Genomic DNA, 24552 nt, shown 5'->3' on the forward strand with positions numbered 1-24552 from the left:
GAATTTTTTTCTAAAGAGATTTTAGGAAATGGAAGATGTCTTTTGATATTTGTAGGGCCTTGACTTTTTAACAACATCCCAGAAGTAGTTATTAATTTGCAAAGCCTCTTTTCCCAACTAGGATCTAGTAGGGAAATAATAATAATAAAATAGTAATAATAGCCATCAGTTCGGCCACTTCTTAGCTGCGTGATCTTGGGCAAGGTATCGAGACCCTCTGTGCCTCAGTTCCCTCATCTATAAAGTTCGGATGATTAGGTATCGCTCTCATAGCTGTGAGGGGAAGATGATGTAAGTTAACTCATGCAATGCGCTCAGCCTATGATAAATACTGTCAGAGTTAGCTATTACTATCAAAAAACTTACTTTGTGTTAGGCATTATATATGTATGGTGCATGCTTTATATTATTAATTTCTATAAGACCCCCATGAAGTGGGTATCATTTTTCTCATTTACAGACAAAGAAACCGAGGCTCAGAGAAGTTGAAGAGAGGTGCTCAGGATCATGCAGCTAGTAAACAGGATTCAAAGTGGGTCTGGCCTGGCAAGAAATCTCTGCTTTAACTAACAGCGTTCTGGGGAGACTGTTAGTAGGGTTTGCAACTGTTTCTAGGTTTGGAGAGCCGCGTGGGGAGGGCGTTCCAGGCAGAGGGAACAGCGGGAGTGGAGGGTGGAAGTGAGTTGGGTGGGGAGGCTGCACAAGGCAGGGCTGGGGGAGCAAGGGAACAGACAGCTTAGAATGTAACTTGAGACTCCAGGCAGCTTGGCTGGTTTCCGGTCCAGTCCCGAATGAAAAGGAAAGGCTCTTACCACTTCGCCAATTTGGAGGGTATGGGGTGGGCTTCAGGCCCCAAACAAAGCGAGCCCCTGGCCCAGGTTCAGCCTCCTCAGCTGCTGCCAGTCCCTCTGGCCAGGCCTCACCCTGGGTCTTTCCCCTCCCCTTACTCTTCCAGGATAATCCGGGACGATCCAGGATGGTGATAAATAAGGGAGAAACGTCAATTAAAGTGTTTGCATTATAACTAGCCCCACCCGCTGTCCCTGACTGCCCGGAGCACGGGGGCCGGCCCCAGCCCGTGGCTTCCCCGCCAGGCCAGGCTGGGCCCATCCCTCTGGTTGGCTGGGGCCCTGTGGGGCTGAGCCCCTTTTTTGCGGGAGGGCCTGGGACTGTGAGAGGGGCCCCAAAGAGAAATTTGGGGCAGAACCGAGTTGTTCCCAACGTTGGACGGAGTATCGCTTCTTATCCCTTCTCCTGCCAGCTCTGCTTGGCCCCAGGGCTGAGGTCGATGGGAGCCCGGCTTTAGAATCTGCAAACAATCAGCGGTGTGAGCAAGAAGGGGACCGCCCCGCTTCGGGGTGGACTGAGCAGCCCTACTCGCTAACCCATCCACCACCACCAACGGCGCCCCGCCCAAGAGGGTACTGGAGTCTCCACCAGCTCAGACCACTGGCTCTTCATTTTGGGGCGCGAAGGAAGAAGGAAGCAAACAGAAATCAATGGAGAAAACAGAAGAGCGAGCCCAGGCTGAGGCGGATGCGGCGTGGCTAGGGGGCTGGGGTGGAGGAGGCAGGGGAGGAGCAAAGCCCCAGGAAGAGGAGAGGGAAGGTTTGGATTGAGCGGCTGCGAACGTGAGAGGGCGTGGAGAGGGGAGGAAAGGAGAGGGGAGGATAGAAGGGAGGACACGCAGGGAGCAGGGACAGCGCTAAGTGTCTTTGGGGGAACTTTCGCGTCGCTCCCCATGCGTGTAAGTCCCTCCTGGCGCCCCAAATGAATATACATCCTAAGCAAAGCAGCGCGCCTGCAAGGTCAACTTCCCCCCTCCAGCCAGAAACCAGATGATGCCCTTAAACCCCCAACACTGCGATCCCGGGGCCGCCTGTGTCCAGGTTGTAAAGGAGCCTCCCAAATAGACTTCGCGGTCCCAGAGGGGTGGGAGGGAGGAGGAGCGAGGGTAGGGAGAGGGAATTGCGGCAGTCTCCCGGGAGCAGCTGAAGCCACGCCCCGCTTGGCCCAACTGCCAATCGCCAGGCTGCATTCGAGTCTGATGACCCGTTGCCAGGCAGATATTTTTTATCCACCTCTGGACTGCTGCGAACCTCTGTGCTGCAGTGGCCGAGTGGGGCTGGGTGCGCGGCCCAGAGGCTAGAAAAGCTGGAATGAGGACCCTGAGAGACCACTCGAGGCCAGCGTGTGGCCTCAGGAGTTAGCCCCCTTACCCTGGTGGGTCCTTAGGCCCTTAACAGTTAGGGAGGGACACATGCTTTTTCTCTTAGTCCAGACTTTTCCCTCGATGGACAGCTTTGTACTCTGAGTACAGCTTTGTACTGCTGTGCTGGAGCGTGCCTGCGTCTTCTGTGTTAACACTTTGGGTTATCTACACCCAAAAGGGGGGCTTTTGGGCCCTCATGGTGGTTATTTCAGGCCTGCAGGCAGCCGGCTCTGGGTATTTTGGAGACAGGAGAGCCTTTTAGCAAAGTGTCCCAAACAGCATGGATAGATGCCCACCTAGCTTTCCCCTCTAGGTTTCTGACAGAGACCTGGATCCTGAGCTGCGGCTTCCTGGGCTTGGGCTGTCCAGGGGCATGAGACCCTGCCTGTTTGAAGGCCCCCGCTCAGGCCCAGATGAGGGGGAAGGCTTTTCCAGCCAGTGCCCTGCGGCCTGGGTTTGGTGTTTTACCTGGGCGTGCCAGCCCGTCCAGGGCACATGTCGCTGTGCCCCGTGTCCCAGAGCGGGGCTGTGGGGAGGGCTGGAATGTGAGCTGCCAGCAGAGAATAATGACAGGGCATTTTTCTACTGGTGAGAGTACGAGTTCGGCTCCCAACTTGAATTTCAAGTGGGTCCTTCAGGCAGATTAAGGAGGTCAAGTGAGAGAGTGGAGGCAGCCGGTGTGGATTGTCTAAATTCCTAGAAAATAAATTCGAGGAATTTAGTGGTAGGTGGGGGGCGTGTCAGGTGTGGGCACCCGGAGCCAGCCACATTGGGGCTGGAGCTGCTGGTCCAGGAGGCCTGGCTTGCTCTCTATTTGAACACCCTGTTTGTCCAAGAATTACTTGTCTCTTGAATCATAACTAAGAAACAAATTAATGCTTTAAGCCAAGGGCTTTCTTACAAAATTATTATTATTACTATTATTTTGAGCTGAGCTGCTGTCCTCGTATGGAGGAAAACCACTCCCTCTAAGTACTGTTTTGGTAACTACTCTTTGTTTGAAGTAATGATTGTCCCGAAAACTGGGAAATTACATATTACTGTTTATCGGAAGGAAATAAACACCTTGGATTAATAGGGCTCTTGTCGCTGGATGGTGAGTCCAGACCTCGCCAGCAAGCCGAAGGAGAAAGCCTGCCTGATATATTCTGCCAACGCTCATCTTCAGTGTTTTACGATTTCTAAAAGGGAAATGGTTGAACCCTCTGTGTCTGCCCAGTTTGCTTGCCATGCTCTTGTTATATAATCATGGAGAACCTTTGGTAGGGCTTTTCTGGCAGCAGAAAGAAGTACAGGAAAAAACATGGGACGTGAGGCGTGTCTCCTGCTCACTCTGCTTGGATAGGAGTGGGCTTTCTGTTGTTTTGTATTCCTGGGCGTTGGGTTAACTCTCACCACACAAGAGGGTGAAAAGCTCGGTAGGAGTGCTTTGTGGAGACGGGCAGGTCGGTTCACCCAGAGGAGGGAAGGTCTTGGATGGGACTCTGAGCAAGGCCCTGGCAGGTGATCGCCCCCGTCCCCTGAGGACTCTTCTGCTTTGGACTCAGGCCGCTGTCAGCCCTGGCCCTCAAATCAAGCTGGCCTGCCCTGTCCCACTCAGCTCTTTAGTGGTCCTGTCTCTCCAGCCCAGTGGCTGTCAAGCTGGCTCCTCTTCTTCATCCTCTGGATTTCAACTTAGAGAGCATTTCCTTCTGGAAGTCTTCGCCGACCACCCTCACCACCATAAAACTGTCTGTGTGCTCATGTTGCTCTGTGCTTTCCTGTTCTCAGCGCTGTTCACATTAAATGATCAGTGACCAGAGGCTTGCCTGCCTGCCTCCTCACACTGCCAGCTCCGTGAGGGAGGGCGGTAGGGAGGGATGCGGGCTGCTTGTTCACCACCAGGTCCGGCACCATGCCAGGCACATGGCAGAACCTTGGGAAGACCTCCTATCACTATCCTTTTTAAAAAGATTTTCAAAATTTATTTTTAGAGAGAGGGGAAGGGAGGGATATAGAGAGGGAGAGAAACACTGATGTGCAAAAGGTTGCCTTTCATATATCCTCAATTGGGGATCTGGCCCGCAGCCCAGGCATGTGCCCTGACTGGGAATTGAACCGCCGACCTTTTGGCTTGCAGGCTGGCACTCAATCCACTGAGCCACACCAGCCAGGGTACCATCTTAGCACTTCATACACTTCCCCTTAGCAACATGTGCTCCATTCTTTCTTCTGTCCATTGCTGTGTATTGCCCTGGGTCTCCAAGGTGTTAGCCTATATATACTTTAGGTAAAAGCAAATAAAAACAAAAGCAACCCCTCCCCCCGCCCCCGCTGAAGTAAGCAAAACAAACACACACCAGAACTGGTTCCCTAATAAGTTATTGTCAAGGTTTTGCAAACCAGCTGTTGATGCGTCTGATTTAACTTCAGTAAAGGATGGAAAGGGTGCAGCTTGTCAGTCAGTATGTGCGTTAACACCTGCACCTTTCCAGCGTGCGGGACTGCCTTGCTGGAGTTCAAAGGGGGTTAAGGCAAAAGCCTGGAAACTCAGAAGGTGGGGAACTGAAGTCCAAGGAAGGCGGGGTGGCTGCAGAGGGGTGCTGCGTGGGTTTGGCAGGAGACAAAGGCAGGTCAGGGGTGGGCTCCAGATGGCCTCGCCAGACCTGCAGCAAAAATCTGAAGGCCCGAAGAGTGAAGCTGAGGACTGGGGGCGGTGGGGAGGTGGGGGGTGGGGGTCTGGAAGGAAAGCTGTGGCCTCGCGAAGGAAGGGCTTCCCCCAAGTCTGGTCAGTTTGGTCCAAAACTGGTCACTGACATCTGAAATGTCACTCATTGCTTAAGTCTGTATGAAACTTTTGATTATTTTGTTTCCCAATCAATCGTTTAAATTTTTTTTAATCCTCTCCAGGTGATATATTTATTGATTTTTTTTTTTTTTTTTTTTTTTTTGAGAGAGAGAGAGAAAGAGGGAGTGGGGTGGGAAGAGAGAGAGGAGCATCCATGTGAGACAAAAGTATCGATTGCTTGCCTCCTGTATGCTCCCTGACTGGGGATGGAACCTGCAACCTAAGTATGTGCTTTGGCCGGGAATCGGACCCACAGCCTTTTGGTGCACAGGATGATGCTCCAACCAAATGAGCCAGGTGGCCAGGGCCATCATTTAAATTTTTATTAATTAGAAAAATGCATCTTTCTGATGAGATTCTGAGTGCCCTGACCTGGTTTTGTTTCATAAAGAGAGTAAAACAAAGAAAGCACCTTTATTTGTTCTCTCCCCTTCTCTTCCTTCCTTCCCTTCCTTCCTAGTGAAATTTTTGACCCAAAACCCCAGGATGTAGAGAGCTGTGATTTCCGCCTACAGTGAGGTGGGGCTGGCCTTTTCTTTGTGGCAGCTCACTGTCCCCGCTCTGCCCTGCTGTGCTCTTTGAGCTGGACACAGTGACAGAGGCTCCGTTTCCAGTGCAGACTGGTGCGCAATTAAGACAAAGCCCTGGTGTATTTTGCTGGGAAGCACTTGGCTGGCTGTGTGAGTGCAGAACAGCATTTGCGGGGTCTGAGCCCTGGGCCCTCACAGCCGCGCCTTTCAGAGCGTTTCCAAGCCTCCTCCCAGACAGTGAGGCTGGGGTTTGGTAAATGTGTGTCTCTTTCTTAGGTGGGAGCAAAGTCCTTCCAGAAAGTAAATTCTGAGGCCCTGAGATCAGAAGTCTTCTGGGGGAGGGTGGGGAACTGCTTGTTTTAATGGGATGCGGGGCCCGTGAACGGTGTTCACATCCTGATGGCAAGAGGGAAGCATCGCCCCCGGCCCCATGCAGTCTTGTTCCAACGGCTGTGACTCAGGCAGCTAGTGCTGGTCTCTTGGCCCCAGAGAGCAATCTCCTGAGGTAGGCAGGGCTTCCCAGCTGATGGAGTGGCTGTTTACTGTGTGCAGTGGGGGGTTGGGAATCACCCAGCTGACTCTCTTAGTTATGGGAAACAACAAAGTGGAGGTGGGTCTTTAGCCTGATTTGCAGGACAGTCAACCGCGCTTGGCACTATAACCCTGTGGATTGTATAAATCGTCGGAGCAACGCGAAGCTGCCGACCACGCCCTGCATGTCTCACCCCCGGCTCTCTGAGGGACTGCACGTAGGTTTGGGAGGAACAGGTTCTGACCTGACCATGATCATTAACAGGGCCAGTCTTCCCGAGTGAACGTGCTCTCTAGGCCAGTCAGGTTACCTCAGCCTTCCAGCACCCGTGTGAACGACATCGAAGGGAAGCAGGCTGGGCCGGGCTCAGGCGGAGTTGCCTGGTGCCTGTGAGATGTGATTTGCAGGCCTCAGGAAAGGCTGCTCTAGCCGGAAATCTCTCCCCTACTGGCTTGTCAAGGATGCCTGCAATTTCACTGTTAGTGAGTCATTCCTTTGTGTTTACCGCAGGCCCTCTCCTTGCTGCCCTTTTGTAAATGCAGTTTGGTCAGGGATTCCCTTAACCTTCTCACCTCCAATTGTATGTTTCATCTCTTGGTTAAACCACAAACTCAGTCCCACTTTTTTGTTGTTCCAGTTTTATTGAGGCTTAATTAGCATATACCCTTGGATCACTTTTAGGAGCACAACGTAATGAGTTGATGCATGTATATATTGCGAAATGATCGCCGCGGAAAGTTTATTTAGCCTCAGTTCCACTTTTTCATGTTAGGCCTCTCTGGAGTCACCCCACCTACTCTGCTCCCTATTCTGTTCCTCTTAGACAAGACGCAAAGCTGGAAGCCAGGTGGCCTGGTATGGGGGGCAGAGGAGGAGAGGAGGGGGAGGCGAGGGTGCTGAGGACCAGCAGGTTGTCACATGGCCTTGCCCTGGTGCCAGATGGCTCCTGGAGGGGGTTATTCCCTCCTCTTTTGGCCAAGGTGGAGCACAGTCCGCTTCTACTTGGCTCCTTTCCTCTCTGACTGACGTCCACTCACTCACTTTCCTCTCAGTGTCCTCCGTTCTAAGTGGCCCCCTGCAGGAAGAGAACTGTCCTACATAGCCTGGAGGAGCCAGGATCTCCTAAGCCAGGCCCAGCTTGGCCACACCCTTCCCCCTTGTGCACCTGGTTCTCACTCCCTCCACGGGGCTTGGGGAGTGGCGCAGAGCTGCCCGACTGCGGGCACCTGACTCGTGCAGCTGGTTGGGGCAGACGGGAGTGTGTTTATTGAGTGGCCAGCCAGGTGCTGTGAGCCTGCACTAAAGCCTTAAACCATCCCCACCTTTTCCTCTTCCCATGGCCTGGAAGAGAAGACTAGAGCCCATCCCTGCCCCGCCCCTACCTCTGGGTGTATAGTGACTCCCTCAGGGCCCAAGGAACTCCCAGAGGAAACCTCCAAAGGCAATGATGCCATAAATACCACTGGACTATAAACTCCACCCAGGCAGATATATTTTTAAATATTTCCCCAGAGTCTACAAGAGTACCTGGCCCATAGTAGGTACTCAATAAATAGTTGTTGAACACACCTCCTCTTACTAAAATAATCATAGCTGGTAAAATTCTTCCAACCCCGATGAACACTTTGTTGGGCAGGTAGACATTTTTAGGACTCATGTTTCCAAAGACTTAATATTTAATCCACACCATATAGCAATTCATCTTTGTAAAACATGGAAGCAATAAGAGAATTCTCCTTGTCCTAATAAACTCAAGTGCACGCCCCTCCCTAGCCCTAAGCCTTGCTATCATCTTGGCCTGCACCTTGCAGACTTTGGTCTATGCATCTGGATGTATCTGTGTATCAACACAGATATCTATTGGTTGGTGCGTTATAAGAAACCATAAATAAGATCGCACCATATTGTTTTTCCATTTACTTTCCCTCCCTTTAACAGTATGTGTTGGAGGTATTCTCTGTAGGTAAATACAGGTCTTCTTAATTCTTTTTCACTGCTGTGAGATTGTGCGTAGCACAGGGGAGCTACTGTATGTTTAGCGATCCCTCTGGTGACAGACCTCTAAGTCTTTTCCAGTGTCTGCGAACATCCTTGCACACCCCACTCGGAGCCCACGGTCAGGTTCTTCAGCTGGATACCTGGGAATGGAATGGCTGGGCGAGGGAGCACGTGTGAGAAACATCTTAACAATTCTTCCAAATCGCCCTCCCTTTGCTGTGTCCAAGCACAGACCTCTGCCCCCTGGGAAGGCCTCTGCCTTCTTCACACCCTTGTTGGTTTTCATTGATTTCTTTGATTGATTGATTGATTGACTGACTGACTTACCAATCTGTTGGCCAAAAAAGGTGGTCTTGTTTTTTTTTCTTTCTTTCTGAATACTTGTTGATTTATCTATTGACTGAATATATATAAATGATAAGGAATAGTAAACAGTGTGAACAAAAAAGGGAGCTTAAAGCTAGGTGAAAGGACATTCAAAATTGATTTTTAAATCTTCTGATTAGGAACTGTATTATTATTATTTTTTAAAGACTTTACTTTGTTATCATTTAGAGAAAGAGAGGGAGAGAAACATAGATGCAAGATAGACATATTGATAGGTCGGTTGCCTCTCACGTGCCCCCAACCAGGGGCCTGGCCCGCAACCCAGGTATGTGCCCTGCCCTGGAATCAAACCAGCGACCTTTGGTTTGCAGGGTGACATTCAGTCCACTGAGCCACACCAGCCAGGGCAGGAACAATTTTTATTAACTTCACTTTAGACTTTAAGTACCTAAAACAGCTAGTAAACTGTCACTTTGTGGGATAAATTTATTTTTTATTGAGATATAATTGACACATAGCATATTGGTTTTAGGTGTACAACATAATGATTTGTTAGGTGTGTGTATTACAATACATACCACCATAGTAAAGTCTAGTTAACAGCCATTGCCAACAGTTACGCATTTTTTTCTTGCAATGCGAACTTTTTAGATCTACTCTCTTAGCAATTTTGAAACATACAATACAGTATTGTTAACTGTAGTCACCATGCCGTGTACTACCTCCCCAGGACTTATTTATCTTGTAACTGGAAGTTTGTACATTTTGACCCCCTTCGCCTATTTTGCCCATCCCCCAACCCCTTTTCCCTATTTTTTGTTTAGTTTTTAAAATTTTATTGAGCTTATTGGGATGGCATTGTGTAATAAAATTATATCTGTTTCAAATGTGCAATTCTATAAAATATCATCTGTATATGGTATTGTATGGCATGATCTTATTGTTAGCATAACAATTTCAGTTCAGTCTTCTTGGCCAGGAAATTGTGATTCACAATACAGAGAGATGGTACTATTGAACTGCTATGTGTTCTGTTACTTAGTAACTATTTTACAGGGCGTGAGTAATCAGGCCTCTATCCTTTTGGATAAGAATAATTATGTATCAGTTTTGTCCACACAGTTCACCCTGACCTTTAGATGTAAAAGGTGAGAGAGAGTCTGGGCGCTTGGACAGCCCAGGGCAGTGGCCTCCCTTCCCCCGCTCATCCTCCCTTCTCTGGAGCGGCAGCAGCCGCGACCTCTTTGCTGCTGCCGCCCGCCCTTCCTCCGTGTCCTTTCCTGCCACACAGTGGCCATGTCCTGAAATGACGACGCCCGGGTCCTCTGCTCCCCAGCCTCTTGGTCTCCATCAGCTCAGAACATGTCGACTGAAGTTGCTGCTTTTGCCCTTTGCTTGGCTTTGAGGACAGCAGGCCCACCTTCTGGCACCTCAGAAGCTATACCATGGGCCTTCATCTTTTCCAGGTTCACGTATCACCTAGTATAGCATTTCCTTAGAGAAATGCATTTGAAAAGGGAAACCTTTAAGAGTATTTGAAATTTTGCTCTGTGTAATTTCATGGCTGTTCCCTCCCCCCCTTTGATGCCATGGGTTCGTTCTTCTCTTTTTCTAAGCCTCATTCCGGCAAACACCAAAATGGTGGCTGTGAAAGGATTTCTCTCCCTACGAGCTGTCTCTAGGCACGACTCTTTGTTACTAACAAGGTTCGCTTCGAAGCGTTTATTGGAGTCACCGTCCAGCAGGGCTGGAGTTCGTAATGGCTCCCTGCTAGGGCTCAGGTTTTCAGAGGGAGCACAAGATTTTAAAACAGTGTGACATTGTTTTGATGGTTTCAGATTAACTTTGTATTTTGTAATTTGGGATCGTATTTGAATCAGAAAACCATTTGCTTGATGATTTGATTGTTTCACTTTCTAAAGTGAATTGAAACTGAGTTTATCCAGTCCAGCTACTCCAGAAGTCTTTGTTCTGCAGGTTTCAGGGCCCTGATGATGCCATTTCTAAAGCGCTCTAGTTTTGGTCACAGGTTATGCCAACAGGACCTGAGAGGCTGTCTGTACATTGAGCTTAGAACCATTCTTTCTTCAGAGGAACTTCTTATTGTGCATATTCTGATTACTTTGGCTTGGACTATCTTTTCTTTCATATCCCCTGACATTTGTTGCAAAACCTGAGTGGATGGTTGAACATTTTGCGTGTGGGCTCATGAACCAGAGGGCTTGGGTTCAAATCCCAGCTCCGCCATTTCCTTCTGTACGACCTCGGGCAAGTTGCTTAAGCTCACTGAGCCTTAGGTTTCTCTTGTGTGAAATGGAGGGATGGTAGCAACTACCCTCAGAGTTGCTATAAGGAGTTAACATTCAAGTTAAAACTGGCACATGGTAAGTGATGACATGTTTGCCTTTATTATTCAACCCTTTCTGAAAGAAAAGACATTCCTTTCTTTGGTGGTTACTCAGAATTATTTTGAGTGTCATATTGTAATTGACAACCAAACACACTGGAAGAGAATGAGAGTTTTTGAATGCCCGATTATTCAACCAAATCCTTTCTGGAAAAGGCGAGATAGTTTCTGTGAAATAATTCCCACCTGATTAACCTATTAGAATTTTTGATCATTTGTGGAGTGAAAAGAATCAATGGGATGGAATTAATCTATGTGGGGTCCTAAAGAGCGTTGGAAGTTGTCATGCCCTTGGTTGTTAAAGAAATGCAAGTATCATTCATTTGATTGATTTGATTCATTCACTCCAGAGCCCCGCCCACTGTTCCTGCTTACCCTTTATTCTGCCCAGTGCAGTGTCTGGGCACTTGGTGCTGTGCCCTCTCCTCCTGGTAACCCTCTCCTCCCCTGGCTTAGTGACACCTCGCTTGTCTTACTTAATGTCTCTGTGGTTAGAGCGAGTTTGCCCTCCTTTCCCTGGGCTCCTCTCTTCTCATAAGCTCCCAAATGGCAGAGTTTCCCTCCCTCCCGCCCTCCCTCCCTCCCTCCCTTCCCTCCTTCCATCGGTCATCTGTCCAAGCCGTGAACATTTCCAGAGTACCTGGGACACCATGCTAGTCTCTACAGAGATACACAAGCGCACAACCCACGGTCCCAGCCCGTAGCAAAGGCTAATGAAGGAGCTGCTATTACTTATGGTTGAGGAAAAATGCAAGGGGCCCTGGCACCCTTCTGCAGGCCTGGGACAGGGAAGCTAGACCTTCTGTAAGAAGAGAGTATGTGTAAGAAAATTCACTTTGAAGATGAAGATCCAGACTCATTCCATTCATCAACCTCCAAGTGACTTTCTTCTGAGGAATCGTAACCTTCTGGGATGATGTTCAACCTGAGCAAACACATGAAAACAACAGCTCGGAGATGCGGCGGGGAGCAGCCATGTTCTCTGCGAACTGGTTCCCGTGTTGCTGCCGGACGGAACCCGGGCGTTGGCCAGGGAGGCCCGGGCCCAGGTGGGCTTTCCCGCCGACGGGACCGCTACTCTGAGAGGGTGAGGGGTGGTGACCCCTGGGTCGGCGGTCAATCTACCACATGGGGCTTGGGAACACCTAGAAAAGTTCAAGCTCTTACACATCTGCTCCCTGGCACCCAGCGCAGTGCTGGACAGAGGAGCTGCTCGGGGAGCGGTGACTGTCAACCTCGCTTTCGACACATTCTGCCCTCGACGGCCCCTTGTCCCCCAGCGCTGAATTGAATGTTATCTTTTTCCTTCTGCCACTACAAAATCCTTGAGGACCTGCTGAATCAAAGGACTCAAGATGGTGTTGTCCCCTCTGTACGAGGTCCCTTGGAGATTCACTGTCACAGAAGGGTGTCTTCCAGCGTATGGCAGCTCACTTCTAGAGACTGTTATCTCTTCCACCTGCAGAGCTTCCAAGCCAGGGTGGGGCGGGCTGGGTTGGGCTGCCTTGGGTTGGGGGTGGGGGGAGGCGGGTACAGGTGGGGCCTCTGGTTTATTATATACCCACACTGGGAGTTTGAGAAATGTTCACTGATTGGATGATTTGTTGGGTTGCCTGGTAATAATCCTTGCCTTTGTTGTTAGGACACACCCCAGATGTCGGCAATGGAAGGCAAAGACAGGAATACCCGTGAGGAGGCCGCCAGCCGGGCCCCGGCAGCATCCGTTCCTGCTCCAAATGCAGGTGAGAGGAGGTGGTGGGGGATGCAGGGGTGATAACCGTAATGGTAGCAAGGATCCCCTCCATCCAGAGATAAGGAGCATCCGCAGGTGACCCTGCCTTCCTGGGCCGTAGGAGTCACGCTCTGGAAAGAGCTGGCTCAACACCCCTGAGGCTCAGCCCCTCCCTCGCCAGTGCCTAGAAATTCAAGTCCTCCTCTCTTTTCGGCTTTTCTAAGTCCGTACAAAATGCACTCACTATGGAAGAACTTCTTACTCCTTCAGAAGGATTCTCAAGGGTTTCTTTGTACCTGGGGCCGCAGTGGACCCGTTCCATGCCCATAGGACTGCATCTATGAAATTTAGCGTGCAGGGCGGGGCTGAGAGCGAGACTTCCAATGAAAGGCTTAGTATCTACTTCTGGATGAAAATCGACCAGTGTTTCAGGAAAAGTATTTCTGATCCTGCAACGGAAATGCTTTCCCGGGCCTTCCAGAGGGGAGACGCCCACACGAAGGGCGAGATGAGGGGGAGAAATAACTATGGGGCCAGGAGATCCTGGATCACAGGGAGCTGACTGGGGGGCGGGGGGCGGGGGAGCGGGGGTTGGGGGCCATGGGCCTCGGCTCTGGCTGGGTCATAGCTGTGTTTCGGGCCCGGCCAACTAGTAGACTTGTTTTGAGGTAGTTGCAAACATTCCAAAATCAGGAGATTTCACAGAATGTGTGGCCCCTCTTGAAATTTTGAAATCTTCCCTGAGCCTACATGGCAGCGTCAGCTGGAGCGGAGTGACTGCCCTGTCCCTGGGGAATGGGAACGCGTCAGCTGCTTCCCCTTGCCCCCTGGGGACCCCCACCCCTCATCCTAGAAGAGTTTCTGTGCATCCTCTTCCCTGGTGATCAGCAGTCACCCCTCCCCTCCCTGGCACCACACCCCTGTCCTGGTGTCTCCTTGCCACAGGTAAATATGCACACATCCCTCTCCCTTTAAAAGTGCTCCCTCAATGCCCACCCCCCCCCCCCCCCCCCCCCGCTTGCTGTGGGGTTGTCCCTGTAGAAGCCAACCTGCTCAAAAGAGTCACTTCCTCCTCGTCTCCTGCTCACTCCAGGGCCCCACCCCCTGTTCCCACTTACCCTTTATTCTGCCCAGTGCAGTGTCTGGGCACTTGGTGCTGTGCCCTCTCTCTCCTGGTAACCCTCTCCTCCCCTGGCTTAGTGACATCTCGTTTGTCATCTTTTTCTTCTTCTTCTTCTTCTTCTTTTTTTTAAAAAAAAGATTTTATTTATTTATTTTTAGAGAGTGGGGAGGGGAGGGAGAAAATGGGGGAGAAACCTCAGTGTGCAGGAGATAAGTCGATCAGTTGCCTCTTGCACACCCTGAAGTGGGGACCTGGCCTGCAACCCAGGCATGTGCTCCCGCTGGGAATCGAACCAGCAACCTTTGGGTTTGCAGTCCAGCACCCAATCCACTGAGCCACACCAGCCAAGGCAACATCACATTTGTATTAATGTCTCTGTGGTTAGAATGCGTTTGCCCTCCCTTCTCTGGGCTCCTCTCTTCCCACAGGCTCTCAAATGGCAGAGTTCCCCAAGGACCTGACCTAGGGTCTTTATTTTTGTCACTATGGACCCTTTCCCGACAACCTCTTGGGGCCAACTGGTTCTCCAAACTGCTCTCCAGCCGGCGCCCTCTTGTGAGCTCCGGGCCAGCACATCTGGGATACCCAGTCCCGGGATCACCTCCACCTCCCCTCTCCCTGCCAGCCTGACCCCCGTCTTGTCTTCCCTGCCTCTGAGCGGCTCCACTAACCACCTGGTTACCACCCGAGTCTGCCACCTCCTTAACATCTCTGACATCTTAGGTTTTCATTATTTACTGCAATTGCCTCTGAACCAGCCTGCCTGTCTTAGATCATTTCCCCCACTGGTGGAGTGAGTTTTATGTAGAGACCAGTCTAAAATAAAAATCAGATCATCTTACTCCCCTGCTTAAAATTCTTCGGTGGCTCCTCTTGGCTCTCCTGGGGAAAGTTCACATCCCTGGCCTAGCATACAAGGCCACCGGGACCTGGCCCCCTCCCAGGACCCACAGTTTTCCGGGTGCACCTCTCCTACCAAAGTGCTTGCAGGTGTCCGCATACGTGATGCCGGACTCTGCTCCTGCCTTCACGATGCTCCTCCACACTCTCTCTGCCCCATGCTTTTCCTGGGCCTTCAAGTCGCCAGCCCTGGCGCCCCCTGAGCCTGCAAGTCTGGGCTCAGGGTCCCTTCTCTGTGCTCTCCTGTGGCACCTGGGCACCCAGATTTTGGCTCCCACAGTGCGGGGCTTCTGCTGGACTTCACATTCAGCGGAGACCTGGGACGGTCCCCTTGCACAGAATGCCTGGTGCATAAAATAGATGGATGAGGGCGGAGCTTCTGGCTCACAGCCCAGCCCTGCCCTGGCTGGGCGGCTGGATCCTCCTCCCTTGCCCTTTTGGGAGCCGATTCTAGCTTCTCACAATGCCTGCCTTTCCCATGCAGCACTTTTTTCTTGTACAACGTACTCCGTCGACATTTATTAAGTGTCTTGGGATTTAAAGGTGACTGGAATTTGACCCCTTTCCTCCGAGGACTTGTTATCCCCGGACGCATTATAGCTATTCATTCAACGAACGTTTACGGACAGCCAGCCCCAGAGCAGGCCCGAGGGAGGCCGCCGGGCGGGGGGATTCAGGTCAAGCCTGCAGAGCTTCGAGGGACGGGCAGCGGCTTTCCGTCTTCACGTCCCTGGCTTGAAGGAGAAAGATGACAGTTACCCAGGCCAGAGGCTCCTCTGTGTCCCACGTCACGGGCTTTTCTCTGATTGTGGATGTTTCCTTAGAAACCAGCTTGCATGTCCCTTGCTTCATGGACTTTGAAGCCGCAGTTTTGTGTAAACACACTTCACCAGGAGGCCAGAAATGAGCCCCGCCTGCCTCTACCCTCCGCCTCCAGCCTTCTCTAAATCAACTTCTCGAGAGCCATCTGCTGTTGCCCTTCCTCTTTAAAAACGCGTTTGAACAGAACAGAGCTTGGGTCAGCTTTTGTGGCAACACTGCTCTCCGCTATGGTCATCCAGAGTCATTTTGGTACGTAAGCAGAATGTCAATAGAGCTGCTGGACTTCTGAGATAAGGCTGTAGAGTTCACTGCAGCGGAGTTTGGGAACTAAGACATTGCCCTGGTCACATGGTGTCCTAAGTGCTCAAGCAGTTTTGAAGCGTGAAATGCTGGCTAGTTGGATCTGTAAATGCCAACCCAGAAAGTCACATGTTGGATGTCACACGGCCGGGTGTTGAGAGCAGGGTAGCCTACGGGTTAGGAGCCGCACTCTAGAACTGGTCTGCCTGCGTTTGAATCCTGCTTCTGCTACTCTAGTTCCATCATTTGTGAAATTAGGACAGTGGGAGTACTTACTTCCCCAGGGTGGCGGCTGTGAGGATTGAGCCAGTTCCCTTTATCAGCGTCACTGGACTGGTAACCACGATGCCTCTCTCTCGGGCACCAATACTGTCACCCGATCTCCTCCTTCCATGTGTGGACCACAATGTCCCTGTTCCTGTTGTTTCTACCTCCTTTTGCTCACTGTGCTCCTCTGACCACTTCATTCCAATTTCACGCTCTTTCTTATTGTTCTTTCTGCCTGGAATGGGCTTCTGTTTTGCCCCCACCCCTCCCCCCAGTTCGGACGCCTGCTTGGCGGAATGGATGCAGGTATTCCTGTTCCCACAGCTAACCGCGGGAAAACTCTCGGGGAATTTGTCGTTTGAGTTTGTATTTATAAATCTCAAATGCCGTTTAGAGCCCTTGCCAGTGGACTAACCTGTGGACTATCCATCTACTTTTTTTTTAAATCATAAAATATACATAATCTACAATTCGCCCTTTTAACCATAATTTTAAAAGATTTTATTTATTTATTTTTAGAGAGGGGAAAGGAAGGAGAAATAGAGGGAAGAAACATTAGTGTGTGGTTGCTCCCCACCCACTGGGGACCTGGCCCACGACCCAGGCACATGGCCTGACTGGGAATCACACCAGCGAGCCCTTGGTTCAGGCTGGCACTCAATCCACTGCGCCACACCAGCCGGGAACGTTGTAACCATTTTCAAGAGCAGTAAGCACATTCGCATTGTTGTAACCATCGTCACTATCCGTCTCCAGAACTTTTTCATCTTCCCAAAGTGAAACTCTGTCCCCATTGAACACTAACTTCCCCTTCCCCTCTCCCTTCAGTTGCGGGCAACCACAATCCTATTTTCTGCTTCTATGAATTTAACTATGTTAAGTCCTTTATATTTGTCCTTTGGTGTCTGACTCACCTCACTTAGCATACGGGCTTTAAGGTTCCTCCATGCTGTAGCATGCATCAGAATTTTATTCCTTTTCAAAACTGAATAATACTCCAGTATGTGTGTATGCCATATTTTGTTTGTCCATTCATCCCTTCGATGGACATTTGGATTTTCCCCACCTTTGGGCTATTGTGAATAATACTGCTATGAACATGGGTGTACAAGTGTCTGTATGGGTCCCTGCTTTCAGTTCTTTTGTGGATATACCCAGAGTTCCTGGATGATAGGATCCATCTCGTATACAAGGCTGACTTTATAAATCAAGAACGGAGCTTGAACACCTGGTGGGGAAACTTCCTCTTTCCAGCCGCCCCACCCCACTGTCCTGCATCCAGTGCCTCTCACAGACTTTGTCTCCATAAATGTCAAGCCTGCCCTCAGGTTGTTCAGGCTAAAGCTTTGTCATCGTCCTGGACTCCTCAGACCATTAGCAATTCCCATCAGCTCCTCTTCCGCACCCAGAGTCTGGTCGCTTCTCCTCGTCTGCACTGTTAGCACCCTGGACGGGGCCTCCCGATCTCTCACCTGGATTATGACGCTTCTTTCCTAACTGTTCTCCCTGTTGCCGCCTCCGTTGCCCTCTGGTCTCTTCCTAGCACAGCGACAGGTGAGACCCTTCTAAAACATCTGTTAAATAATGTCACTCCTCACTCAGGACCTTCCATCACTCCCCCTCTCCCGGAGGCAAAGCTCAGGGGCTTGCAAAGGTCTGTCACCTTCCGTGCTCTTCTGACTCAGTGAGTCTCCTTGCTGTTCCACCTCAGGGCTTCTGTGTTTGCTGCGAACTATGCCTGGAATGTTCTTTCCTTGACAAACACTTCACCTCCAATGTCACTTCAGCTGAGGCCTTCTCTGACTCCTTACCTAAAAGGCAAGCCCCCTACCCCCAACCTCAGGCATCGCCCATTCTCATACCCATGTACTTATCACTCCCTGACCTGCAACTACCCAATTTCCTTCTCCCTCACTACAGCGTGTGCTTCGTGATATCAGGGGCTCGGCTTGGTTTCTTGTTGTATCCACATGGCAGGTGCTCAGTCGGTATCTGTTGAATGAATGAATGGAGGGTGCTTTGAGGTGCTCAGCTTCATAGTCCACGGATGTTTCTATGTCTCTGACAGTGGCTCAGAGGTTCCAAGACCCAGTATCATCTTTGTGGCCCAGGGCAACTTCAAAATGAAGTGAAACAGGTCGATCAGCATTTGCAACCCCCTTCAGCCTCAGCAGTTCCTGTAAACGTCCCAATCACTGCAAGGATTTACCCTAAAATAAATAGCCCCTCACAGGCATGAGCCCTGTGTGGTGTTCCTGCAGCTGGGCCCTGTGGGTTTCTTCTCAGAGGTCCGGGAGCCCACACAACTCAAATGTTTGTTTCCACGGCCTGGTGGCAATCTAAGGAAAAAAAAAAAAAAGGAAAGTAATCCTTGGTGTTTTCCTGAGAGCCTTCCAGCTGAGGAGTGCCGCCTAAGTGGTTCTAGTGGGGTGTTGGCCTTTGTGTGTGTGGCATTCTTGGGACCGGGTGGCCACCTGAAGTGACGGACTTTAACTCTTGCTTGTTTAAGCTGGGCTCACTGGTTAGTGGATGTCTTCTCAAAAATCTCTCTCTCTATTATTTTTTCTCTAAAAAACTGCCTGGATGAGAAAGTTGCAGCTCATAACCATGACTTTACAGTGCAGGCCGACCTTCAACTGGGGTAGAAAGCCCTCAGGCTCCAAGCAGCAGTTTTATGTGGGTGTGAGTCAGCCTGAGGCAACGGGGTATGAAACAGACACCAGATTGCTGGTCTTTGTCAGGAGACAGGGAGTTTGCGCCTGCCTCCGTCTGTCTCCGTGTTAACTATGACCCTGGGTCTGTCGGCCCACCTGTCTGTGTCTCAGTTCTTTATCAATAAAACGGAGACTCTGGTTCTCTTCCAGCTCTGACAGTGTATCCCGCGAGGGATGTTGGGCAGAAACGCCTGTTAGGACACTAGGAAAAATGCTTTCGTTGGTATCGGACCCAGAGCACCGGCGATGTGGTGACTGCATTTACTGAGGTGTCCGTTGTAGGCTCGCCTTCTCCGTCCCATTCACTCTGCCTGATTTTTCGTCATACTCTGCTTCTCTGCTTTGGAGGAAATCTGACTTTTATATATTTTTCCTATTATTTCTCATTATCTGTCTTCTCCTTCTAAAAGTAAACTCCGTAAGGTGGAGCCTTTTTTTTTTTTAAGACTGTGCCCAGTGCCGTGGGACAGAGTCCATCATCTAATGGGCACCTGACCAACATTTGCTAAGTGGATGAATGATCTGGGCACTCCCCCTGCTTTGGGTACTGTGCACAGTGCTTTACACTTTAATCAGTAAGTGTATGAAGGAAGTATTGTTATTAGCCATACGCAGTGGCTGAGGAAACTAGGTTTCACAAAAGTTAGGTGACTTACCTGTAAGTGTCAGAGCATGGACTCGAACCCAGTAAGTCACACACCTTGCTGTAGTTGTCCTTAGCTTTGGCACCTCTCAGCCAGGAGGGTTCCAACACCAAATGCATCAGGGCACAGATGGGTTGGAGTGTGGCTCCATGTTTTCCTCCCTCTTTCCAACACTACTCTGTTCATGAAGAGAGGGGAATTCAAACTCTCATTTATTTAAGACACAATTCTTTCCCCACTGTGGACTCTTGGTTTCTTTGCTGTGAGGTAATTAACCATAAATACATGGTTTTATTTCTGGGGTCTCTATTTTGTTCCCCATTGAGCTATTGTGTCTGTTTCTTTTAATGCCAGTACCATGCTGTTTTGATTACTGTACCTTTGTGATATAATTTGAAGTCAGGAAGTGCGATGCCTCCAGCTTTGTTCTTCTTTCTTGAGATTGCTTTGGCTATTTGGAGTCTTTTGCGGTTCCATACAAATTGGACAACTGTTCTATTTCTGTGAAAAATGCCATTGGAATTTTGGTAGGGTTTGTATTGAGTTGGTAGATTGCTTTGGATAGTATTGATGAAAATCAGACTCTTGGGTCCTCCTTGGCTGCATTTCCTTGCTTTGACTGTGCAGAATTTCAGAATGGGGTTGTTTGTTTGCTCTTCTCTGGTTCCAGAGGGGTCCAGAGACCCCTTTGTTTTAAAGCTGAAGAAATAGAGACCCGAAAAAGTTGATTGCTGCATGACTTCTGTGTTGTTTTGAGCTATGACTAACTAATTTGTGAGCCTCAGTGATCTGGGTGGTAAACCAGAAGGCCCATGGCAAGAGTGCTGGGAGCCTGCACAGCACCAGGGATCCACCCCACCCTGATACTGTCACCATCTAGTGGCCCCTGGGGTCCTGGCCTTGGGGGTCTCCTGCAACTTGGGTGCTGTTCAATTTCAGGAGGAGCAGGTGCTGGCTGAGGCCCCTGCCTCTCTGATTGGGCTGCCGTCCCATCTGTGCTTCTTGATGTGAAAACCATGTCTTTCACGTCATCTTTTTGGTATTCAAATGCACCAGATGGATGAGTTTCAGACTCTGTGGGCGTTTTCGTGGCTTACTGTCTGTTACAATTTGTCGCCATCTTTTTCCTCCCAGGTCTCTCAGGGGTTGTGTGCTCCCAGGAGGAAGCCGGGCCTGATACCCACCCACCCTTCTTCTGCACATTGGGAATGAGGAATGTTTTATGCTCATGAATAAGTGATTGCTTATCGATGTTCTGATTACAGATAAAATGTTCTCGTTCTGCTTTGTTACACTTGAAACTGTAGGGAACAGTCTATGATTGACTGTAATTAAGTGCTTAAGTGATGTGGTCTCTACTACATCAGGTGTAGAAATTCAGGGGAAAAGAGTACTGCAGAGGGTGGGGATGGTTAGGTAATAATAAAAATAAAAATAAAATAAGAACTAACCCTTATCAAGCATCTTCTCTGTGTCAGGCATGATACAAATACATTATGTGACCTAACTCATTTAATCCTCCTAACAACTTTATAGAGTAGGTGAAATCATATTCCCATCTTACAGCGGTGGGGTCTGAGGCACAGAAAGATGAAGAAATTTGCCCAAAGTCATAGAGAACTGATAAGGACAAAGCCAGGGCTTGAATCCAGACTGGCTGGCTCCAGAGTCCTCCCTCTTAACTGCTACGTCCAATGGCCTTGATGAAGGCTTAGTGAAGGAGGTGACACTTGAGCTGTGCCTTGGAGAATGAGAGGACCTGCAGAGTCGGGGGGGGGGGGGCACCTGATGGAAGGCCCAGGGACGGTGTGGGTGTGGCAGGCGCTGACAGGGAAGGGGAGCTGACCTCACTGGCAGGGGTTTGTGCTGGAGAGCAGGGGCGAGGTGGTGGGACAGTAGGGTGGGGACAGATGGTAAAAGGTCTTAACATCTAGGCAGAGGCTTTAGACTTGATCGGGAAGGACGTAGCCTTTGAAGAGCCCTCATGACCTTATTTTAACTTAATTACTTCTTTAAGGACATATCTTCAAATACAGTCACACTCTGAGGTACCGGAGATAGGATTTCTCCATAGGAATTGGGGCGCGGAACACAGTTTAGCCCATAACACCTCCCTTCTCATCCAAGTTTCCCCACGGTGAGAGGCCAGCCTGGCAGCTAGACCAGCTGCACGGTTCTTCCAGGCGGTTACTCATGGAAGGCAGCCCTTCGCTTTCCTGGAAAGGTCGAGAAGGTTGTTTTCTGAGGCCTGTTTTCCTGTGCATGGCTGTCCTTGCTGTGCAAGGAGTGTTCCTCTGTGCCACACATTCCAACTTGGTCAGATCAGAAAGCAGCAAATCCAGGGGAATTTTTTTTTCCCCCCTGCATGCAGAATTCCTTGCATAGCAGAGAGCCAGGAAGGAAGGCCCTGCTTGGGGACAGAGGTCAGGCCTACAGAGTTCAGGGCCCATGAGAAAGGGTTAGGCCATCCTTTGCTGATCCCAAGCTTGCTCGGTTAGCCTCTGAGTTGAGGTACCTAGAATAAACTGTCACAACCGGCAATCTAATTTAATGATTAAGCTTTACTTTCCCTCATTCCTAAAGCATTAGTCAGCAAGGGGAATTCAGGACAGCTGGCCACCGGGCCCAGCCTGCTGCTCCAGTGGGCACAAGCGGGGAGCGGAGGGCCACCCTGCCTGGGAGGAGGCTGGGCCTGGGCCCGGCTTCCCGAGTCTCCCCCTGCCGCCCTCTTGCTGGAAATCAGGGGAGAGGGGCGTGACGCCCTCCTACAGATCTGGCAGGATCAAGCCAGAAGGGCCACCTGGCACCTCTCTGCCTCTACCTGTGGGTTCTTGCTCCCTGGTACTGGCCACATTTGCCATCGCTCTTTATTGAAGCGAAAACGTTGAGATAGGAATATTCCCTAAAGCCACTTTGGAATACGTTCAAGAATAACTTCAAACAAAACAGGGAAAAGGGCAAGATTGCACCCAGGGCTGGATCACCCACTTGGAGAGCTGATTCTAGAATGAGAGCAGGGACGCCAAGCTGTGGCGTCACACACAGAGGAAGAAGGGACCAGAGGCACCAGGCTGGAGGGATGGAGGCCGGGATGTTCCCCTCCATGCGGCAACAGGTTCTTGGGAGGCACCTTAATAAAGGGTCAGGAGCAGCGTGGCAACCTTCCACCCCTTCTTTTGTACCCAAGACAAAAACGGCCTGACAAAAGTGTTTAGGTGGCTGCCTGGCTCATTTACCACTTTACAGATCCCCAACAACTCAAGTAAATCGATCGCTTCAAGAAATAAAGCTACTAAAAATGTGTCCTACGATCTTATTGCAATAAGTGCTAAAGTGGGTGCACTTTGTAATCTTGACTGTCGACATTAGCGAGACACTTGCGTGCCAAGAGGCCCGGGAGGTATTATTTCAGAACGATTTTGGACTGGTGTGCACTTCCTCTTCCCTTACCCTGGCCGGGGTGGTCAACTTGGGAAAAGTAAAAGAGAAAAAAAGAGTAGAAGTGCTTTCCCACCGGTGCTCTCCTGAGTCTAGAAAATGGGGAAAACAGCCCAGGGGACCTGTGTGTTACGTGTGCTTGCAGGCCGGTGGCGGAGGCCCGCCCCTCCCAGCCCTGGGGTTCTCGCCCAGGACAGCGGAATGTGGGCCCTGTTGCCTGGGGGAGGCTGTGGGAGGGGCAGCGTCCCAGGAGCCACAGGGAAGAGACAATGAGGCCCAGTGCTTTGTGCTCTAAGATAACCCTCTTCTCTAGGGGCAGGTTCCCCGGAGCGGAGGCAACTGGAAGTGATGCTGGTGGCCAAGGGCCTCTGGGATGCAGAGGCCTCTGGGGGAGACCATCTGATCAGGTCTCCCTTTGATGTTCGTATACATTCCCCAGCCCTCACTGCCTGCCTTCCTGCTCTTTCTCAAAAGGACCAGAGGCCCCTGGGCCTTTACACAGGCTGTTCCTTTGGCCAGGCATGTCCCAGCTATCCCCTTAAGGGAAGCTTAACCCTGAGCTGGGTTGGGACGTCTCCTCGGACTTCTCCTCTGTAACTCTTGTTCTCCTTCGCCAGGCTGTACCCACAGCCTCTGAGAAGTCAGGAACCTCCTTACACATCGCCAGGTGTGCGCGTCTGGCAGGTAACCCATGCTGTGTGCAAGCACTGGGGCTTGAGGTTCGCCGTGTGAGGGCACCGGTATCGGGGGCCGGTCAGTAAGTGTGGACGGACTGCGCGGTGTTCTGTTGAGCAGCAACCACACGCCCGGAACGTCGCATTCCTGACCTTGTGTAACCCTCACAAGAACTGTGTGCGGAAGCTGTCGTGTCCATTTTCAGGTGAGAACATCATGACCAGGCTGAGGTTACACAGCTAAGAAGCGGCAGCAGTTTCCCGTTCTCCTACGTGGGCTGCATGGGAACCACGGGGAGCTTTACTTGCACGGCTCCCAAAATGCCAATTTTGTTGTAACGTAATGTTATTATTGTGGTAAAATACATATAATGTAAAATCCACTGCCTCAGCCATTTTTAGGTGCATATTTCTGTGGCATTAACCACATTCACATTGTTGTGCGACCATCAGCACCATCATCTCCAGAACTTTCCCGGCACCTTGAACGGAAACTCTGTCCCCGTTCAACCCAACCGTCCTGTCCCCCTGCCCCCAGCACCCATGGTGCTCTTTTCCGTCTCTGTGAAGGGGACCTCTCTAGGGACCTCCTATCCATGGGATATATAGCATTTGCTCTTTCCTGCCTGGCTTATTTCACTGTCACAGGATTTCAAACAAGGGCCCCTGGTAATCCTCACGTCAGGTCTGGACCCTGCTTGGAGAAATTCCAGGAGACGATGGGAGCAGGGGAGGGGAACGCCGCCCTGGTCCGGGCGCAGGCCTTGAGGGCTTGGCGGATGCGGACAGGGAGGGCTGGGGCGAGTCCGGGAGTAGTGTGGGCTGAGAGGCAGGAGGGCGCAGGTGAGGGTGTTGGGCGACAGAGGGGTCCGGGGGTGGTCGGGGGCTGGTGTTTGGCACGTATTGCTCAGGGGGATGTTGATCAAGGCCTGAGGGCTCAGAGTGGAAGGAGGGTGCAGGGACAGTTGTGTGGAATGGTCAGTTCAGGGAAGGTCTGTCCATGAGCCACGGGTCCCAGGCCAGGATGAGGAGCTGACAAGGGAAAGCCAGAGAAGGGGGGAGTCTGAGACGGGGGATGGGGGTGGGGTGGGGGAGAACAGTGAGG

General features: G+C 50.7%; 1 protein-coding gene across 1 annotated transcript in view; it reads left to right on the forward strand.

Moving 5' to 3' along the window:
• The window catches only part of AHNAK (AHNAK nucleoprotein), an 83872-nt gene that overhangs the window by 34429 nt on the left and 24891 nt on the right, over positions 1-24552 (forward strand). Inside the window, exon 5 of the mRNA XM_054571035.1 lies at positions 12476-12575. Coding sequence (XP_054427010.1) covers positions 12476-12575 — 100 coding nt within the window. The remainder of the gene's footprint in view (positions 1-12475; positions 12576-24552) is intronic.

Source organism: Pteronotus mesoamericanus, unplaced genomic scaffold, assembly GCF_021234165.1.
Source record: "Pteronotus mesoamericanus isolate MK-2021 breed Mesoamerican mustached bat unplaced genomic scaffold, CSHL_Meso_final contig_214, whole genome shotgun sequence".
Classification (NCBI taxonomy): Eukaryota; Metazoa; Chordata; class Mammalia; order Chiroptera; family Mormoopidae; genus Pteronotus; species Pteronotus mesoamericanus.